Genomic DNA, 21,131 nt, shown 5'->3' with positions numbered 1-21,131 from the left:
CAGACCTGGCAACATGTAGAATGGAAAATTTTTTTAAAGATAAAATATCTGGGTCTTCTTTTTTTTGACAGTAAAAATAGTTCCTCAAATCTTCAAAGTATGTTATGTTAAGCAGTGTGATGCAATGCAGACATAAGTACATGTAACTACGTAAATATAATGAGGGCTTCATGCTGTATTTAACTTCAGACTTTTCAGTATTAAATATGAAAATATCAACATATGGCTTCAGTGAGTTTTGCTATTTGCTGTTATTAGCAAATATATGAGACCTGAATAGATGTCCAATGTTGTGTGGCTCATAGTCTATTATACTGTTTTAGCAGTCCTCCCGGTCCGCCCCCTCTGTGTCAGTGGACAAAGTATAAATACATCATGTCACCTTTAACGGGTGGCAGCTCCCTCTCAGGGAGTCAGAGGGACCTGCAGCTTGACCTGCACTCTGTGGAAGCACAGCAGATGCAAAAGTTTACCTTTCCTTCCATGTTCTTTTTTATGTGACATTTTAAAGTGCCTTTGAAACAATCTGAATTTTCTTTAACAACTACTTTGGGCTTACTGCGATCAAGGTCAGTATCACAACAGGTGGTGCGGAGGACAAACTGAAGTGCATGACTGTGTGCCATTTAAAGAGCATGCATCTCATTCAGACACAATGAAGAGAAAGCAGGAAGGGGTTTTACTGTAGTTCATTGTTACTTCATTTAGCTGAGTTTGATTTTTCTCTTATAGCAACACGTAGCTGTTTCATTGTGTGCAAGCGTAAGCTGCAATTCATCAGAGAGAAATTGTTCAGTTAAAAATAGCAGGCAGCTGCACTGTAAATTCTAATCGGTCCATCTACCCTCCACCTTTTATGATGAATGAGAAATGTGTCAAACAAATCAAAGAAACAATATTCTTAAATAATTGAAGCTTAAAATCAGGCATCATACAGCAAGGTTTTTGGAACAGAATATATTAAATAAGAAGGAGAAAGCAGGTTCTTATGGTACCAAAGAAGATGCATCAGAATCCACAAAGCAATAGATAAATAGTGAAAAGAACCACTCTTTGGCACAATAGGAGGGCATGCCAATAGTGAATTATACAGTTTATTATGCAGACGCAAATCAAATCAAATATGATCTTGTAAGATACGTTAACCGTCAAATATTAAACTATCAGACCAGGCCTACTAATACAGTTCATTTAGGTTTAATGGATTTTTTGCTATAGCTGACTCTGACTGTTCCTTAGTTGCTGATTTCTAGTCTTACTAAAGCAAATTCTGGTACCTATTAGAGTCAAATTACTACTAATAATATTAACAATAATAAAAATAATAATGATACAATATGTTTTAGGGCAGGCCTCCCATGTAACAGAAAAGTCATGACCCCTATGGTATTTCAGTGTCTCTCAGTTCCTCAGTCAGCTCCACCCTTCACAACATGGCGACTATGAAAAGTGTGATTAATTTATGCCAGTAAAACCAGCATGTCATGTGACTTAATTCTTCCCATGTTATCACTGGACTATTAGAAACTCTGATACAACAGCATCGTGACCAGTCATGTCATTCTGTCATGAAGTCATTCGTGCAATCAGCCACTCGTGCTGCTACGCAGCTTACCTTATTAGCCAGCTGGCTAGCTTGTGAGCATAGAGAAATCCTTGAGTAAGTCATCGGTTGAGTCAAAAACTGTAATCCTATAGGTGGTTCCTGGTCCCAAAAAGCTTAAGAATTACTCAATTTAAACTACATAAGAGTAAATAAACCAGAAAAAACCAACATATCTTTTTAAAAGTACCATTTAAAATCTAATGTGTTAGTAATAGTGATCCAAGAGCAACACTGATGTTTTTTTACTCTGAGGTGTTTGTTTTTTTTAAATGAGTCCTACTGCTCTGCTTTCCTTTGAATAAGGGATATGGAAACTTCCTTGACAACTGGACTAATAATCTTTAAAATTAGCAGTTATTAATCCATTTGATGAATGTACAAAGATAAGTACAGTAAAAATTGTGGAATGTCCCTGATAGTCACAGGTTAACACGGACAGGAAGCAAATGGCTTTTGTTACTTTCCATCTCTGATAATGTGTCACAGAAAGTTCACGGGTGACAGTTACCTAAATTTAGAATCAGCGATGGATTAGAAGTCTATTTTAGTTGGGTTATACAAAATAATGTAATAAATGTCCTCATACAAATACTGCAGTAGGACTGTGACACTTTTTGTGAGGCTCAGTTTATTTTTAGGATTACAGCTGTTCATGAAGAATAATGTGCCACCCTTCCTGTTGGATCCCCAAAATAAAAGATAACATCAGGGGAAAGGGGATGAACCTCTGGCATATGTGTCTTATTGTAGGCAGGATAAGAAAACTCTGAATGCTATTTGGCACCACTTCAGAAGTAAAACCAGTTTTAGGTGTGACAGACAGATTAAATGCCAAGTACTCTGACTTCTCTGTGGTTTATGTTCAGGAGCCTCCGGAGCTCCGTGCTATCCTGACTGCATCACCATGGGGATCAAAGCTGCTCTTCCCAAGTATGAGATTTATTTCTACAACACTGTTTTGTGTCTGGCCATGTTCTGGGCCACCAGCTGGATCTTTGAGGTGTCCAGTTGTGAGTATGAGTTAACACGCTGACACACATGCACACAGAAAGAGTATCCGAATATTATGCCTACTATATTTGGTCATTTATAATGAAAACTGACATAACTGGTGGTGCAGGTGGATTCAAACATATGACTCTGAGTTAAAAGTTCACAGGTTTATTTACAACAATGAAATGCAAGGAATTGTATCTGAAAGCTTTAACACAATGAGGTCTGATGTCAGGTTAACAGGTAAGTCCACAGCTTCATTTTTTCCCACAGGAATCTCTTCAAACAATCTTTCCAAATTTCTCTCAAGAGTTTCTGCACAGAAACAACCAAAATCCTCCTGGCTGTGTAGGCAAGCTGTCCATCAATGATCCAGATGGTTGGAGGCGTTACAACAAACTGGACTAAGTGGGTTTCGACTGGAATATGTGCAACGTTCCACATCCTGTTGATTCTCATATTCTGGGGTAGCTTAAGACGGACAAACACAGAGTTAATCAAAACCTTAACTTCAAAAGGACCAGTGTGGGTAGGGGACAGTTTCTTTGATTCAGTTCAAAGTTGCAACATAGCTGGGCACTGGGCTTGAACTGAAAGAGACCAGTGGCAAAGAAAGTGTTAGAGCTGGGTGAGTACTCTTTCCAGGTAAACTGGGAAGTCCAGGTGGACTGGTTGGTCGATGCCACACACCAGAGACCTGCATCTAGCTCCTGGTTAGTTCCCTCCGCTTGCTTGTTGGTCTAGGAATAAAAGCCAGAGGATCGACTAGTATCGGTTCAGACGGGTGCGCAGAACTCCTTCCACATATGATGGGGTCCTCCATGTGAAACAATGTCCAAAATTCCAAATGAGGCAAAATACATGGTCAGTAAATAGCTGGGAAGTCTCCAATGCTGAAGGAAGCTTGGACAGTACAATCTGATAAAACGGGCAGCCTTAGAGAAACATTTAGTGGTGGTTAGAATGACTGTGCTACCTAATGGCAGGGACAGGCTGGTCACAATCTGTAATGTATTTCTTGAATGATGTGATTTTTGAGGCAGAGGTGACCAACAACTAAATGTGTACAGAATATGATGAACCAGCACAGGACTAGGTGACAGAAAACTACTAAGAAGACCATTTTGTTTAAAGGATAGCTATTTATATTTATAGCATATAAATAGCTATGAAGTACTAGCTAATCATATATTAATTCTGTGACTCTATCCTAGACTATCTATACTTTATAAACAAATTATCTTGTAATTTAAATCAGAAAAAAAAAGACTAAAACAAAGCTTGACTAAACTATTTTCCTCTTTTTCTAGATCAGGATACATTAGATTCCCCCGAATGCAAAGTTCATCTGAGACTGTAGCACAGTCACGTACAGACAATACACTGTGAAGTATACATATAGGGGAAGTGTCACAGTGTAAGGTTGAGGAGTCTGAGCTATGTAGACCACGCTGAGGAGAACAGGTGTCGGTATTAATACCACCGAGCACAAGAAGAAAATAGGCCCTCTGTTTGGCCTACATTTGTTTCACTGTCACTCTAGCAAAAGTTTGTCATTTGCACTCAAGGGCAAGAAAACAAAACATACTTCACAGAAACTCTTGGCTTCTGTACCAAACTATAAAATGTTGTATTTTTCCCCCCCATTGTCCCATTGTTAGCCAACGCAAACAGAAAGACTTTCAAAACCAGCGTGAAGCCAGGATGGTACTACTTTGGGAGGAAAATGGTAAGAAAATGAATGCAGCTCATTTGTTTGCAGAAGTGTTCTAATATTTCTAATATTGTTGTGCTCGCTTGTCTACAGGAAACTGCAGATTTCGAGTGGCTGATGTGGTTTTCCACCTTTAGAGACCACATCATATTTGCGCTCTCTGGTCATGTGCTGTTTGCCAAGATCTGCTCCATGCTGGCTCCACAGGTGCTTCTCCTGACAGATTGATGGATTGTTTTCATTGAGCTTCTGTAGGTGGATTAATGTAGTATAGGACAGATCCAATATTTACCGCTAGTGTTAATAATCTGAGTGAAGCACTGAACTGCAATGAACCCAAGTTTATTTCTCATCATTATCTGGCAACCTCAAACTCTCCTTTGTCACAGTTTATTTTTTTACAACATTACACTGTGACTTTTATATCATTCAGTAAACAGCGGGTGAATAATGGAACCAGGTGGCTAGACAAAACCATAATTACTGGGGAGATTTATATATACTCTTTTATATAGCCTTTAAAGGTTACAGTTGTGGTATACATATATATCATAGGTATATATATATATAGCTTATATCCTTATTTATATATATATATATATATATATATATATATATATTAAAAACAAGAAAAACACAAGAGTTCTAAATTGTCTTTTACAATCTATTTAATTGTGGTCGGATAAAATAAAGCCATTACAAAGTCAGTTTTGATTTTGCAAAACACAGTTGCTCATATTGTCTGGCTGGAAACAGCATTGGGGGTGTCATATACAAATATATAAATTCAAAAAGAATTTTACAATATTTATTTATCGGATAAAATAAGTTAAATGTCACGGTTATTATTGTAATCTGGAAACAGCTGGGGTGTCCAAATTCAGAGGGCATCCGCCTGAGGTCCTCGCTAATCTAATCTAAGTGGGCGGGCCTGAAGTGAGCGACTGTGAAATTGGACGGTCAGAATTACACCACGAGCTCTCTCAGTAGAGTGAAACTCTGCCGTCTGCTCCTTGCTATCTAAAATATAACTGGACGCTGGCGTAAATTCTCGACCATCTCACACTTCTGTTTAATCAGTTTTCTGTTTGACGTTTATTCAGTTGTGTGAAAACCCCCGGAGGAATCCTCCCGAGGGATTAATAAAGTTTTATTTAATCTAATCTAATCTAATAACTTTAATCTCAGCCAAACTGATTGACTCACGAACAAATAAAACACTGAAAAAGGCCAAAGAATAACATTTTTACGTGATCTAAGTGACTTATCATGTTTAACCTCAGTACCGAAAGACCGCGGAGGTTTGCTGTTCTCGCCAGCTCAGATATTTGAAGTTGACACACCCACATTCTCGCCTGAAAATATGTTAAAAGTTTATTTTGCGACGCAGAAAGAGTAATAAGAGTAATATTAAAACTAAGTAGCTGCCGCCATCGTTGGAAACTGGAATTGGCTGGGCCGCACTTTGAATTCTGGGATATGGTTTTCAATTTTGTTGTCCGGGGGTCGGGAGAAAATTTTGGGCAGAATCAGGATTCTCCCGGAAAAATCGGGAGGGTTGGCATGAGAAGTCTTGGTGAAGGAGAATGGTCCTCAGTCTTCATTGTTCCGTCCACTTTGTGCAATGTATCAGTACCAGTGATGGTGATGGTACCACCACCATACTTGACACCTGGGACATTGTTCTTAGGTTTGAAAGCCGTAACTTTACTCCTCCTAACATATCTCTTGTATATGTGGGCCAATTGCTCAATCTTTTTCTTATCTGAGCATAAAAAATATTCTCCATAAGACATTTTGATTGATTGATTGATCAATCCATGTGGGCTGCTGTAAATTTCATTTGAGCTAGAAGATGTTGATTTTGGAGCAAGTTTAAATCCCTTGGGTTCATCAAGTTAAAATACACTGTAGAACCTTCAAAGTGAGTATATGTTAAAGATGATCATTCACTCGTTAAAGATGATATTCATACCCATGATGAATGTATGAAAACTTTTAAATCAGAACTTACTATCTTATGGTGACACCATTTTTCTGTCCCACAGTATCGGTCCTTGGTATATATGGTGTACGGCCTGCTTGCTGTGTGGACCAGCATGGGCTGGACCTATGTCACCCTCATCCTCTCCCACTGTATCCTGCTCTACAGCATCTCCCTAGTGAAAATCCGCTGGCTTTGCTTCGTCACTGGTCTTTGTACGCTGGCTACATTCAAGTGTGAACCCTTCATTTCCTGGCAGGTAAGCTGCTGGCACCCAAACACCTCAGTGTATTGTCTATACATTTCTCATGGTCGATTCCCCATGTCTTCTCTAAACAGGCAGGTTTTGTGGAAGGGGACTTTGAGTTGCGTCCTGTTTTCTTCTATGGAGGATGTGGGTTTACAGTCATGCGTTGTACGAGTTTTGCTCTGGAGAACTGTGAAAGAAAAGATGGCAACTACAACATCTTGGAGCTGCTCAAGTACAACTTCTACCTCCCTTTCTTCTATTTCGGGCCCATCATGACTTTTGATAAATTTTATGTTCAAGTAAGTTGAATTTGATTCTTTACAGGTTAAAAAATTATTAAGTATAACGATCGCTGCTGGGGATTTTGAACCCTGTGTGACCTAAAATTGATGGTTTCTTTTACTTTTCTTCACTGTTCATGAAGATATTTAGAACACACAATGTAAAGTTTACATGCATTTATGTCGCCATCAGTAAAAAAATCGTCGTTTAAAGTATCCCTAAATAACAGGGCTCTTGTCTGCTGAGGCTGAAAGTTTCTGGCTTTCTCTGTAGTTGTGACGTGTGTTTGCTGCCCTCTGCAGGTCAACAGGTGTGACCTGACCAGGAAAGAGCGGGAGATGTGGAATATCAACCTGCAGGGTGTGATCCACCTTATCGTCATCATTGTAGTGGACATCCTCTTCCACTTCATGTACATCCTCACCATCCCCACTGACTTGAAGCTGATGAAGCACCTGTCTGACTGGGCTCTAGGTCTGTGCCACTTCTCGAAAATTCACGTTTTAATATTTTTAATCCCAACGGCATGCAAAAAAGCACAAATGAAGACTGACCATTAACATATAATTGAAAGCTTTGACTTTATGCAATCAAAAAATTAACATGAAACATTTGCAGTTTTAATTTCAATTATTTGAGATGAAAGGAAACTTGCAGCAGAACTGATGTCACTGCATTGTTTCCAGTGGGGCTGGCTTACTTTAACCTGGTGTATGACTGGGTGAAAGCAGCTGTGATGTTTGGAGTCATCAACACGGTATCCAGACTGGATCACCTTGACCCTCCTAAGCCACCAAAATGCATCACCATGCTCTATGTGTTTGCTGAAACGTGAGTGAGGCTTGTACACATGTGATTGGTTCCAGGCGTACATACAGTAAAAGTCTGTAGTACTAAAGCTGATTTTGTTTTGTAGTCACTTTGACAGAGGGATCAACGATTGGCTGTGCAAGTGAGTGTCTCAAAAAGGCCACCAATATTAAAGTCATGTTAATCATTTGAAAAGCAGAGGTTCTGATTAAGCCATAATCCACAGGTATGTGTATAATTACCTGGGTGGAAAGCATGAGAACATGGTGGAGGAGCTTGTGGCTACATTGTGCACCTTCGGCATCACCATCCTCTGGTTGGGACCCTGTCAGGTGGTCCTGATCTGGGCTTTCCTGAACTGTTTTGGTCTCAACTTTGAGCTGTGGACAGCCAAATTCTTCTCCGTGGAGCCATTTAGCTCTTTTGAGGTTGGTTAAATGAGTTTGTTTGTACACAACTAAAGCGGTTTATAAGAAATAAGGGATTTAATGTGCATGTCGTATGTAAATAATGATTTGCAGATGGCAATGTCAGAAGCGATGTCTCGGCGCATCAGAGCCATCTTCAACACTTTCAACTTCTGGAGCATTGTGTTGTACAACGTTCTGGCCTTGAACAGTTTGGACTTTGCAAAGTTGGTCGCCAAACGGCTGCTTCTAAAAGGTGATTTTGGTTTTTAATTATGAGGCAACTTTACCATTTCTTACCAGCTTATTAACAATGAATTACCTTCCCAGGCTTCCCCATAACAACCATCATCGTCATGTTTGTGACCTACTGTCTGATTCAAGTGATCAAGGAGCAAGAGAGGAGACAGGCACTCATAGACGATCCCGATCCACTCCCACCGGCACCACCTCCAAACGCTGCCATCAGTCCTACCACCTCTGCAACTGCACCCACTGGTGCTCAGCCAGTCGCAGATCCCAGCAAAGAAAAAGCAGAGTAGATATTTGATATTTAACGAATGGTTCCAGTGATGAAAAATGTGAGTTCTGTCCAAATGCTAACAGTATTATGAGTTTGAATGGATGCAGACAAGCTCACTGTAAATAAAATTTAAAGTATTTTTACCTAAAGGAGAATTTAAAGCTTAATGAAAAAAAATTACAGTAAATCAATATTTACTGTAACATATTGTGAAGTACACCTGTATACTAACCAGGACTAACAATAAAACTACAATGTCGAGACTGTGATTGGTCTAGTGCAAAAGTAAACTGCAAAGATTAGTGAAAACATTTGTACTTTGTGTGTTTATGTAGGTTTTTGTTCTCTCTGATGAAACTGCTTGCGCTTTTTACACTACATGAGTCAGTGTGGAGTCTTGTCATAGTACTGTGAGCCATTTCTGTTGCATTACATCAGCACTTTGTCACTGAATCCTGTTTGATGCTTCCACATGGAAAACACTTTGAATACTGTTGGGAGGGAGTGCTACAGACACCTGTGGTGAATCACTGCTCTGACCAGAACAAGGCAATAAAATGCATTTAATGACATCAAAGAGCGGCGGTTCCCTTTTTTTGTTAGGGTAAATTTACCAGGTAATTTTGTCAAATCACTTGGGTCACTAAGAAAAAAAATATGTATGACATTTAACTGTGTTTTCATGATTACCTGAAATGTTTTTAATATTTTTGTGTTAAACTGATGCATTAAAACATGAGTGTTGAGCCTCTACAGCTTTTGAGACATTAGCTGCCCCATGTTTTTTGACCCGAGCTGCGTTCAGGGTAAAATGGTTCAGCTGATCAGTGAAAATGTTCCACTGTACTCAGCTAAAGCCCCTCTCATCCTTTCCTCTACCCACTGGTTGTATTTTTAAAACACTTTTGATGTCTATCACATTTATCACTTCTGTATATCAACATGTTTCTTTCATACTTTTTTTCAGGTAGTGTAATGTGAAAATGGTATGTAAAAAATGGAATAATAAATATATCTAAATATTTTTAAAAAGGGGAACCTTCAAAATATCTACAAAACTCAACTCAGAGGGTGGCCCACTTTACCTGATATGAATCACCCATTTTATCTAATACATGAGGGTAAATTGGGCTGGTAATGAAAAATGTTTTTTCGTACAAATTTGTTTAATTTAGGAAGTTATCTGGATTTTTCTGGCAGAGGACAGCACAACGTGGATCATGCATCAAAATGTCTAGATGTTCATTTGGTTCTTATTCACCTTATTATCGAAGAGTAAGATTTGATAAGTCAGGTCACTCACCATGGAGTTTTCTGTGGCAAAATGAGCCATCGTCCTGCCCCCCTTAGCAATCTCAGACCAATCACATCAAATGCTAAATGTTAAGTATTGTTTACTTTTAAAGACAGCTTTTAAAGAGCTAAGACGGTCAAACCTTAAATGGCCCATTTTACCTGGGTTGATGTGATTATTAGATGCCTTTCTTTTTCAATGAAAGTGTTTTGGTTCTGTTTAAATACAATAACTTGCTTCTAGGAAACACTCAAACTAATTAAGCTCTTTAGGAAACAATAATTTTCATAGTGGTAGTGGCAGCTTATCAGATCACCAGTAAACTGAGAACTGTTAGCTTAGCAAAAAGACTGGTCTAAAAGAGCGAAGCAGCTGAACAAATATATTGCCAAATCCTTATTTGTAATTGTCTCTTTGAAATGAACAAGAACACTATGTTAAACATTCTGTGTATTAAAATAAATCTATTAGTCATTTCAGAGTTTCCTCTGTTTTCCACAGAGTCATCGTCACATGTATGTAATGCAACAAAATGCTAAGATGACCCCCTCAGAGAAGCCTACTAAACCATGTACTCCAGGGTCCGCCATGACTCATGCTGGACACAGTTCCCATTAAGCAGTGTGTCAGCTGTTTGGGAGTGGGTCGGTGTGGAGTTTGAGGTGGGACAAGGGGAAGCATGGATATTACATTTCAAGTTCCAGAATAAAGCCCATTGCTCTACACCGAGCACCCAGTGTATAAATAAACCTCCAGTTGGAGTTCAGTTGAAGGGTCAGGACAGCTGAGGAAGTGGGCTGTCTCTGGTGTGCCTGAATACTCTTTTAAATCCTCTTTCCAGGCTACAAACTAGAACAGCTTAGTTATAGAGGAGATACATTTTGTTTGATTTTTTTAGCCTTCATACTCCTTCTGCCAGGAACGATGGCTCTGCCTATAAACCCAGCGGACGAGCCCAGATTGTACCAACAGACTCTACTCCAGGATGGCCTGTATGACCTGCTGGAGAATGATAAGCTGGTCGACTGTGTGCTAAAGATCAAAGACAAGGAGTTTCCCTGCCACCGGCTCGTTCTGTGCGCCTGCAGCTCATACTTCCGCTCCATCTTTCTTTCTGACCTGGATGAGAGCAAAAAGAGGGAAATTATCCTGGAGGATGTGGAGCCAGGTGTCATGGGGCTCATCGTGAAGTATCTGTACACCTCCAAGATCAATGTGACCGAGCAGAATGTCCAGGATATCTTTGCTGTTGCTAATATGTACCAGATCCCTTCAATTTTCACTGTATGTGTGTCTTTCTTACAAAAGCGCCTAAGTCTCAGCAACTGTCTGGCTATCTTCAGACTCGGCTTGATGCTGGACTGTCCCAGATTGGCCATCTCTGCTCGAAACTATGCCTGCGAGCGCTTTCAGCTTATCTCCAGAGATGAGGAATTCCTCCAGCTGCTTCCCAGTGAGCTGGCAGCCATTTTATCAAATGACAATCTAAACGTAGAGACAGAAGAGGAGGTCTTTGAAGCTTTGATGAACTGGGTGTCCCGGGACAAAGAGACCAGAGAGAAAGAGCTGCCGAATTTGTTGGACTGCATTCGTTTGCGTCTTGTCAATGAGGACTATCTGAAAGAAAAAGTGGAGAAACACAAACTTATCTCCTCTAACCCCGAGTTGCAGCAGAAACTCCAGCTGGTTAAGGATGCCCACGCTGGGAAAATGCCAGAAGTTAAAAAAAGAAAAAGCAAGGAGGAGGAGGATGGCGGAGCAGGGAATGATGGAGAGAGTGAAGATAAAGATGATGATGAGGGACTTCTCCCGAGCATCCTGAACGATAATCTTCGATTTGGGATGTTTGTCAGAGACTTGATCCTGATGGTTAATGATGCTGGCGCTGTGGCCTACGACCCAACGGGGAACGACTGCTTTCTGGCATCACTTTCCACACAGATTCCCAAAAACCACGCCAGCCTGGTGACCAAGGAGAACCAGATCTTTGTGGCCGGAGGATTATTCTTTGATGAACAGAACAAGGAGGATCCACTGTGCTCATACTTCCTGCAGGTAGGAGAACGTCAAGACAAAGTTTGTAGAAAGAAATGAGAAGATGAAAAACTTCCAATTCCATTTTTAGATGCTTTGAAAAATTAAAAAACCTCAAACAAGATATTCTTTTTGTTTATGTGGTACACATATACGAATACAGTACAGTCCAAATATTTTTCTATACTGTAGTTCAGGCGGCATTAACTTAAACATTTACAAATGTTTGACTCCTGTGACCACAGTACGACCCGGTCAGTGCCGACTGGCTCGGCATGCCTCCCCTTCCTTCTCCCCGTTTTCTGTTTGGAATGGGCGAGGCTGAGAACTCCATCTTTGTTTTGGGAGGAAAGGAGCTGAAGGAGCAGGAGCACATGCTGGATTCAGTCTTGGTATACGACAGACAGTGAGTACAGCCTTGAGTTCATGTATGAAATTTTAGGGGAAAAACACTCAGTTTGTCATCCTGAATAGTTAACTTCCTAATGTGTTTTGTCATTCACAGCTCCTTTAAATGGGGCCAGTCAGAGCCGATTCCATACCCAGTTTATGGCCATGCAACATTATCTCATAATGACACTGTATACGTGATTGGAGGAAAGGGAGACAACAAGTAAGTACATGCTTCAAGCGAAATATTAATGTTCATATTAAAAGTGTGACACTAAAAGGCTTTAAGGAAGGATGGTTTTCTTTATCTCAGAGGTCACTATTGTGCGTCTTTGTCCCTTTTGTAAAAAGGAGCTGTCTAAAGAAGATGTGTGCCTATGACGCCAAGCGGTTTGAATGGAAGGAGCTCGCGCCCATGAAGCACGCACGCTCCTTATGTGGAGCCACCGTTCATGAAAACAAAATATACGTGGCAGGAGGCGTCACTGACAACGGCCTGACAGACACTATGGAGGTGTATGACATCACTACCAACAAGTGAGTTTCTTATAATCAGTAGATAAGATATATCAATGCAAACAATCCTATATTTATATTTCTTTTCTTTTACTTTATTTTTTAGTTTAGTTTGTTTCGAATTATTTGTTGTAAAGCACACAGTCAGTGTAAAGTTACGACACATCATAATAAAATGTAATAAAGCTGTGGCTAAACGGTTTATCTAACTGAACATCTTTCTGTGTGTGTGTTAACGCGGTGCAGGTGGTCAGACTTTGTGCCGTTTCCTCAGGAACGTAGCTCCCTGAATCTCGTGTCGTTGGCTGGTTCCCTCTACGCTGTTGGAGGTTTTGCCATGATGCCTTTAGAGGACAGCGAAGAGGTTCTTCCTAAAGAGATGAACGACATCTGGAGGTAGATCGTAACAGACTTTTAAAAAAAAGTTATTTCAACTGTTAAATTGTCTTTGCACAACTGTAATCTCAATTATATTTAGTATTTACTCAATTGTGTTAGTATTTAAAATGTTACTCAGTGAACCCAACATATAAGATGCCACCGTCCTGCTTTAGTTCATAGTGGGTATATAGTTACTTACAAAGCTTAAACACAAATGAGGGAGATAGGAGCCCTGGGAAAAACAATGACGACTGTCTCTTAACCTCCTCAGGTATAATGAGATGGAGAAGAAGTGGAATGGGATCCTCAGAGAGATCAAGTACGCCTCAGGGGCTTCAGTTTTGGGGGTGCGACTGAATACCCTGCGTCTCACCAAGATGTAAAACCCCCTCCAGTCCCCGTTTATGAACATGAACCTGTTTAGTTCACAGTTGTTGTACCAGAGTCCAAAGAACGGTTCAGGGCCACAGACATCAATATTCAGCTCAGTGTGTTCATTGTTCTCTTCCGTTTTATTTTACGCATTTGATTTTTTGTTGTAGCTTTTCTAATTATGACAAATTAACACTATGGATTCATTTTTTTGTTTCTTTTTGATCTATAATAATTTTATATATGTCTTTCTACAATTTTAAATCTGATTCAGACTAAAACTAAAGAGTCAGTAACCTAAAGACATCTGTTGCACTGTGTGGAATAAATCAAAATATTAAAGTGTCTAAATGCGACTGGAAAATATAAGCATTTCCCAACAGATGGCAGCAAAGTTATTGTAAGCTTACTTTCAAAAAAAGCACTACTGGAAAACAGAAATATGACAAAATTGAATAGAAATATAAAATATACATATATATATAAAAAACACAAACACACATCTGAATTTGCAATAATATATCTATACTGTTTAATATTGAATTGATTTCATTACGCTCTGTTGTGTTACAGACAGTAAACACTAGTCAATAATACAATAAAAGACAGAAAATACAGTCTAATGTTATTAGCACCTCTAGACACTACTGTCCTTGTACTGTTTTTAGTATTTTATCATAGCTGAACGTGACGACTACTGCCTACACATGGGCTTTGTACACCAGAGTTAACTAAGTTGTAGCGTTAACATTATAAAGTTGAGAGTCAGCAAATAACAGTACACATTATGATTTCTTTAACACCGCTGCAGTATGAGTAAGGGAAATGCAATGTGATGCGAATGTGAATAATACAGCTTTGAATCGACTATGGCATTGATGCTTATGGTTACCATCACATGTAGCTTTACTCAAAAATAGGGGAAAGCCACCATAAAACATTTTCTTAAAAAAAACTAAACTTTCTCATGCAAAAATTACACTTGTTTCCCACTTTTAGTTCATATGGAGCCCTCAAACTGCCAAAAGGTAGCAAAAGATTCATTTTAACTTGAATGGAGGAATATTCTATATATATATATATAAATGTAACTTTCAGTAAAACAAACACAAAGTTATTTAATTCAGTCAGGTATTCTGTGGTTTTCTCATTTTACCATTGCAGTTACTATTCGTTAAATCACGTGCTCGTTTTTCTTCACTCAGGCTTTTTGACCTATTGATGTCTCATTTTCCTCTCCATGTGTTAAATTCTCCTAATGCATATATAATAAATATGGATGAGTATTTGTTAATGACAGCGACTAATTTCGAATTCATATAATACTTGTGGAGTAATTTAGAGCGCTTTGTGGCTAGCTTAGCTGAAAACACTGCCTACAAGCATTGTTGGCTAGCTACACAGCTCAAGCTGTACATTTTTATCATGAAACTATGCCAGCCAGCATTACATACAGTAGTGTTAATCAATCTGTCCTTTTGCCAACAGGTATTCAAAAACAAAGTTAGTTAGTAATAGTCAATCTACAGTTTGCCATTTGACATCATGACAGACTGCAAAAGACTGTTTTTGTGCTAGGATTTAGACTGTTATGTTAGCTTTTCAAAGTTTAACCAAGTAAATTGAAGTTTTATAAAAAGCTTTATATCTGTTCATTTTTTTTCCACAATAGATTAATCCTTTGTCTATAAATGTAATCAATTTGACATTTGTTCAATTTCTTGTTCACAATTAGTGAAAATTTGTACGGCATTAGTGAAAACTGGGAGATAATTAGCTGCATATCATAAAAGATTTAGGAACCTAACCAAATATAAACTGTTGGGCAACCTACACATTAGAACTACAGGAGTTCCTGTAGGTCTAACGTGCCATGAAGCTCCTGGCACACAGTTTTTTGTGCTGATGTTAATGCCAGAGGAGGTTTATTCTCTGTAACATTGTCTTCCACCACTTAATGGCCCACTTAGTTACTCTGGTTCCTAAACACCTCCACTTTATAATGATAATAATAATAATGATACCACTTACAGTTGACTGAAGAATGTCTAGGAACAAAGATATTTAACAAACTACTTGTTGCAGCAGTGACGTCCTGTTTAAATTCAGTAAGCGCTTTAGAATAGTCAATTCTTTCACAAATGATGGTAAAGGCAGACTGCATGGCTAGGTGCTTGATTTTATACACCTGTGGCAATGGGACTAAAAACACCAGAACAAATATTAAGAAGTGTGGTCAATTACTTTTGTCCATATTTGAGTGGTTGGAGCAAGTAAAACCTCTTAAACTCTAATTTGTATTGCACTAACAATGCTACTTTTTGGTATCATTAGATATGTCAGTTTTGAGGCTCCATGTGTTTACCCAAACACTAACAGATTTAACAGAAAAAAAAAATCAACTCTTTACTCAAGAACAAAAAGAAATACATTTGCTTTAAACTGTCACATACAATACTTTCTCTCCAATATCCACCACGAGTTTCAGTTTCTAAAATAAGACAGCAATATTCCCAACACTTTTCTTGAAGGTGAAGGCCACAGAATAAAATTCTTTTGGATACACACTTCATCATTAGCAGCTTTCAAAAGAAAAAAAAGAGAGAGAGAGACATAACTTGGTAATCCCATGAGCACTCTCTGAAGTGCCACTCTCACAGTTTGCTATGTGGCAACCTTGGGTGCAATGCAGAATGCACAGTCACCGTGGTGTCTAGGCACCCACTTAATCACTGACAAACCTTCATTTAAGGACAAGGACAGGTCCACCTTTGCCTAATCTAATACAAGCCTTTGGCTGCTAGCCTTAGTAAATTAGAATTTGGCTAATCAAAATACATAGAGTCAACCTGCCTGGAATACAGGACTCCTGCACACTGTGCAGCATTTCCCTTTTCACGTCTAACAATCATAGCTTTACTGCCATTTCACTGTAAAACACTTTATTAAAAAATAAAACAGCCTGTTTAATCCATTTTTCACAATTTAGGTAATATCAGGGATAATAAATGTCCATATCTGATACATTTCCTCTTTACAGCTCATTGAAGTCTTGTTCTGATGTCACAGATGGGCTTTATCTTTGCAGCTGGATTGAAGGAAGACTAGTTCACAAACACAAACAAAGAAGGATTAACAAGTCAATTTAGACCAGTGGTTCTTACTTTACTGGTGCACAAAATGAGCCGTGCATGTCACGGCGGAGGCTCTGCCGAACCCCTGAGACCGACTCACCGAACCCCTAGGGTTCGATCGAACCCAGGTTAAGAACCATTGATTTAGAGTTTTATACCCAAATTCCTCTGGTTACTGTGTCCTCCACTTTATACTATATTTGATACAATGTGCAAGAGTTATAAAGGAAATATATTCTTAGCACAAATACACTATTTTGACCTTTAAATATCATCAAATCCTTTCAAATATGAACGGTGTGATGAATTTTGATTTCCTATCCTACGCATGCTTGGAAGCCTTTATTTAGAGCCGGTTTCTTGGTCTGATTCCACACAGGTACACTTTTGATGTCCCTTTTCTCTTTAAATTTCACTTCAGAGGACCGATCATTGCCAAGGACACATTTCGTCAATAACTGCATTTTGATAATTTACCATATTTAGGTAAGGAAGTACTTTAAGGAAAGGAAGGATCAAGGAAACTGCTACTATATCTGTATCTCCACTAGATTGAAGGATAAAGTGCACTAAAAGTTTTTCTCGTATTGAATTTGGCAACTCCGTCCTTACTGTATGTTTTCTCATGCAATTGAAAAGAACAGTCACATATTAAGTCCCTTCAACAGAGGCAAAGTGGAAACACCTAAGAGTAATTTCTCTTGATAATGGAAGTGAGCAAACCAGTCAGAAACTGCCTGCGCTGATTGCACCCTCAAGGAAGAGTCACGGATACTTGTTAAACAGTGGGACAGTATAAAAGAGGCTGACCAGAATGCAGAAACACCAGCTGAGAGACGCATAACGCAGACTCATCCTCGGTGTGCCACATGCCACACCACAAGCAAGTAAAGTTATTCTGGGAAACAAAACTAAGGTCAGTCTCTGGGCTGACACCTGTGCAACTTACTAACCACAAACTCAGACCAACACTGGACAAAAAAAAAAATAAGACAAAAAAAAAACCATCACAAAGGAATTTAATGCTGGAATTTACGATGTCTACTACCCATTTTCACCTTGTATCTGGAAACACTTGTATCTGGGGTAGTGTGGCAAACAAAACGAAAGTGCATAAATCAGTAGTTTAAACTACTATACCTCCTCCTTTACCATCAGCTACTGTCACTATCCATAACGCAAAAACATTCAAATCCCTCCATATGTAAGGCAAACACACAACCTCTAACCATGGTATCTCAATGTTTTCTCTTGGGCTAGTGCTTCTTAAAACAGGGAAGTGGGAAAAATCTCAATTTTGAGCTTTTACATGCTTCTCCAACGATAACGAGACACATACTATGAACATTAATGTACATCTAAGGGTTGGAGAGTGCAGTTTACCGAGTTGCCACAAGAGAGCAACAGCACTAAACAATCAGCCTACCAGATTAAATCTTAACTGGCATCTTTTTTGTGCAATTCTTGTTGTCATTGTTTACATAGGGCTAAATACATATTCTGCATGTTTATAGACGTGCGCACTGTCTTTAGATTCTTCTGCACATTAATTAGGGAGACTATTCAACTCTATTCACTGTATGGTCACGAATGACAATAAAGTTTAATTTGACTTTGTTGGCCATTACCTCCTCACAGTGCTCCAAATGTCTCATTTCTAGCTCACTTCCAATCCTTGAGTTCACTGTAATCACAGCCAGAATATTGTTCAGTTACATTAAATTCAAGAGCTCTACACTTTTAAATCATTTAAAGGGCAGTCTCAAACAGGACTCTGTACAAAAGCAGCAAACCAAAATACAAAACAGGTATCGGACACATGAAGAAAAACACAGAGTGTACCATTATTAAATTATGTGTGACGTGGCCCTAACGGTTTAACCGTGGAAATTGAAGAAATACATCTGGGGTGAGCTTAGACATAAGACTACATGAAGGTGCTTATTTTTTTTTAAATATAAAACAGCTTATTACATTTACAAAAGCATGTCCACAAATTCCAACTTTCCGTAGTACCAGCCAGGACACATTTTGGGGCACATTCAACTGACTCTCCGAATGTAAACATGAGGAATAAATCACAAGGAAGAAGCACATCTTAACAATATTTACAGGTTAATGCCACACTACAATTAGGCTATAAGTAGATAAAGTGAGCGGGAGCATAATGATAGCGCGTATTCAGAGACTGATACGAATACAAAATCGACTGAAGTGTCAAACAAGAGTTCTTATTTTAATTTTCAAATAGGAGTTAAATGAAGCGATTGGCACTACTCTTAAATTGATTTGATATAAAACCGAGGATAGTGACACTCTCCCAGTCAGGAAAACCAACAGCTAGTCTGCTAACTTAACCTTTGGGGAAAACTGACAGTATTTTGACACTTCCAGCACATCTAGGCGACGGCTTCCTAAAGGCTGACTAAATGATAAAAGACGAAGGTTTTGAAACTGCATTTTGGAATATGCTTTCTTTCTTGGGAATTGGTGATGACTGGAAGAAAACCAGAATGATTCTGGTACCGAAATCCTCGTCACTTGCCTACAGATTCTGCATTTTCTGTGCAAATACATTAACGAGCCACTTCTTTAGTTACACCTTTCTAGTTGTTGTTGGACCCCATTTGCCTTCAGAACCGCCTTAATTCTTCATGGCACAGATTCAACACTGACATGACAGCATCACACAGTTGCTGGAGATTTGTTCGCTTTACATCCATGACATGAGTCTCCTGTTGCACCACACCCCAAAGGTGCTCTATTGGACCTCTGTTAAGATATGGTGACTGTGGATTTGACTACAATAAACTCAATGTCACGTTCAAGAAACCAGTCTGAGATCATTCGAAACAGCATGTTATTCTGCTGGAAGCAATGGACATGCTTAGAAGCAATACTGAGGTAGGGTGTGGTGTTTAAATGATGCTCAGTTCCTACTAAGGAGCTCAAAGTGTGCCAAGAAAATATCCACCATCCCATTACATCACCAGCACCAAGGTAGAATGGATCCATGCTTTCATGTTCCTTATCCCTAATTCTTCCCTGCTATCCAAATGGCAAAGGTGAGCCAGTGTATCCACAGTTTCCTGTTCTTAGCTGACAGGAGTGCCTCCCAGTGTGGTCTTCTGCTGCTAATATGTTAAGAGATGCTCTTCTGCACACCTTTTGTGCAGCAAGTGCCTATTTGATGCCTCGAATTGCTGCTCACTTTATGTTATATTCTTTTTCAGACTGAAATACTATGACCAGTCTGAATCCAGCAACCACACCATGTTCAGCTTTGTGATGCTCAGTTTGAACTTGACCACTTGACCTCATGTCTACATGCCATGTGATGGGCTGATTAGCTCTTTGCATTAATGACCAATTTACTGGTGTAGCTAATGAAGTGGCCAGTGAGTGTACAGATGAAATTCCATCCAAAGACCCCCAAATCACAAATAAAATATCTTAAATTTGTACTAAAAACTTACAATTTCTGGTCACTATGGTGTGCAGGTTAAGAAATAGTCAAGATATTTGAGTGGTACCAATTTTCTTATTCAGCTCTCAACGAGAACGCAAATAAAGATAATTCCAACCTATTCCTTTAAGCAGTTTATACTCGGATCTTGATTTTTTTTCCAGATCTCCTATGGTAGAGTTATGACACACAATAGCCAAAAGTGTACACAGAGCCAAAGCCTTTTTTCAGGGGTATTACGCTGCGCTTCCCCAGTTTTAATTAGCTGCTACACGTTACTGTTTTAACAAAAATAAATCACTCTGTTATAATATAATTCGCCACTAAGGGCTCCTTTTAGTGGCCGCCAAAATGTATCTCTGCCAGTACTCTTTAAGAGTTTTAATTGTTAGATTCTAATTTAGTATTTATCACTTCACAACACGGATTACATGTTATTGCAATGAAATGTGGCCATTTGATTCGGCTACGTAAGCACGTTTTTCTGAACATTGCTCTCCCTACACTCATCTAACACATAGACAGGGTTTAGTTGGGAAAATAAGCAGTAAATAACAATAACAGTAACATAGAATTTCATCCTACACGTATATTGTAGGTCAGAGTACATCAGGTTTTACTAACAAGTCACAGAAAAGTGCCATAACATCTCAGAGCCAGATCTCGCAGGAGACGATGCACGCCTGCTTAATGTAAGCCAAAAAAAAGCAAAAAACAAAAAAAAGATTAGAGTCGACAAATTACTCCATCTCCTGACTCGGGGAAGCTCGCATGTTGATTAGCTAAACGTTGATCTGAGGATTGTTATCTCAAGTCTCTGCCTCACATCTCAAACACGCACACACACCATCACGAACACCACACGCTGCATTGCACGGCCGACTCTCCACGCGCCACGACTTCTCCTTAAGTCCTTAGAAAAAAATCAAAAGAAATGACGTAACGTGCCACGAATTACACACTATTCACAATAAT

At 39.1% G+C, this 21,131-nt stretch overlaps 2 protein-coding genes across 3 annotated transcripts; both read left to right on the top strand.

Annotated features, from left to right (window-relative positions):
• The first annotated feature begins 442 nt into the window (after positions 1-442).
• hhatlb (hedgehog acyltransferase like, b) lies at positions 443-9,320 on the top strand. Of its 2 annotated transcripts, XM_031732586.2 has the most exons (12): positions 443-569; positions 2,473-2,616; positions 4,261-4,328; positions 4,407-4,520; positions 6,362-6,556; positions 6,637-6,846; positions 7,132-7,303; positions 7,516-7,660; positions 7,746-7,781; positions 7,866-8,067; positions 8,161-8,302; positions 8,377-8,588. In XM_031732586.2, the coding sequence occupies exons 2-12, from the start codon at positions 2,511-2,513 to the stop codon at positions 8,586-8,588; spliced, it is 1,602 nt and encodes a 533-aa protein (XP_031588446.1). In that variant the 5' UTR covers positions 443-569; positions 2,473-2,510. The 2 variants fall into 2 exon arrangements, with proteins under 2 accessions (XP_031588446.1, XP_039473574.1); XM_039617640.1 differs by lacking the exon at positions 443-569 and having other exon boundaries at positions 2,511-2,616; positions 8,377-9,320.
• A 1,395-nt stretch (positions 9,321-10,715) lies between these two features.
• klhl40b (kelch-like family member 40b) lies at positions 10,716-13,615 on the top strand. Its single transcript, XM_031732590.2, has 6 exons — positions 10,716-11,918; positions 12,143-12,303; positions 12,403-12,510; positions 12,639-12,824; positions 13,050-13,199; positions 13,456-13,615. Exons 1-6 carry the CDS (start codon positions 10,788-10,790, stop codon positions 13,565-13,567), a joined length of 1,848 nt encoding a protein of 615 aa, XP_031588450.1. The 5' UTR covers positions 10,716-10,787; the 3' UTR covers positions 13,568-13,615.
• The last annotated feature ends 7,516 nt before the right edge of the window (positions 13,616-21,131 follow it).

The sequence above is a fragment of the Oreochromis aureus genome, linkage group 9, assembly GCF_013358895.1.
Source record: "Oreochromis aureus strain Israel breed Guangdong linkage group 9, ZZ_aureus, whole genome shotgun sequence".
Lineage (NCBI taxonomy): Eukaryota > Metazoa > Chordata > Actinopteri > Cichliformes > Cichlidae > Oreochromis > Oreochromis aureus.
This window is presented reverse-complemented; position numbering and strand designations above follow the sequence as displayed.

Bases quoted from the DNA above. Each gene is read 5' to 3' on its own strand.
- klhl40b (XM_031732590.2), top strand. From the start codon at position 10,788: ATGGCTCTGCCTATAAACCCAGCGGACGAGCCCAGATTGTACCAACAG. The intron at 11,919-12,142 runs GTAGGAGAACGT...CTGTGACCACAG, and splicing joins TGTGCTCATACTTCCTGCAG to TACGACCCGGTCAGTGCCGA. The intron at 13,200-13,455 runs GTAGATCGTAAC...TAACCTCCTCAG, and splicing joins GAGATGAACGACATCTGGAG to GTATAATGAGATGGAGAAGA.
- hhatlb (XM_039617640.1), top strand. From the start codon at position 2,511: ATGGGGATCAAAGCTGCTCTTCCCAAGTATGAGATTTATTTCTACAAC. The intron at 2,617-4,260 runs GTGAGTATGAGT...TCCCATTGTTAG, and splicing joins GATCTTTGAGGTGTCCAGTT to CCAACGCAAACAGAAAGACT. The intron at 7,661-7,745 runs GTGAGTGAGGCT...TTTGTTTTGTAG, and splicing joins CTCTATGTGTTTGCTGAAAC to TCACTTTGACAGAGGGATCA.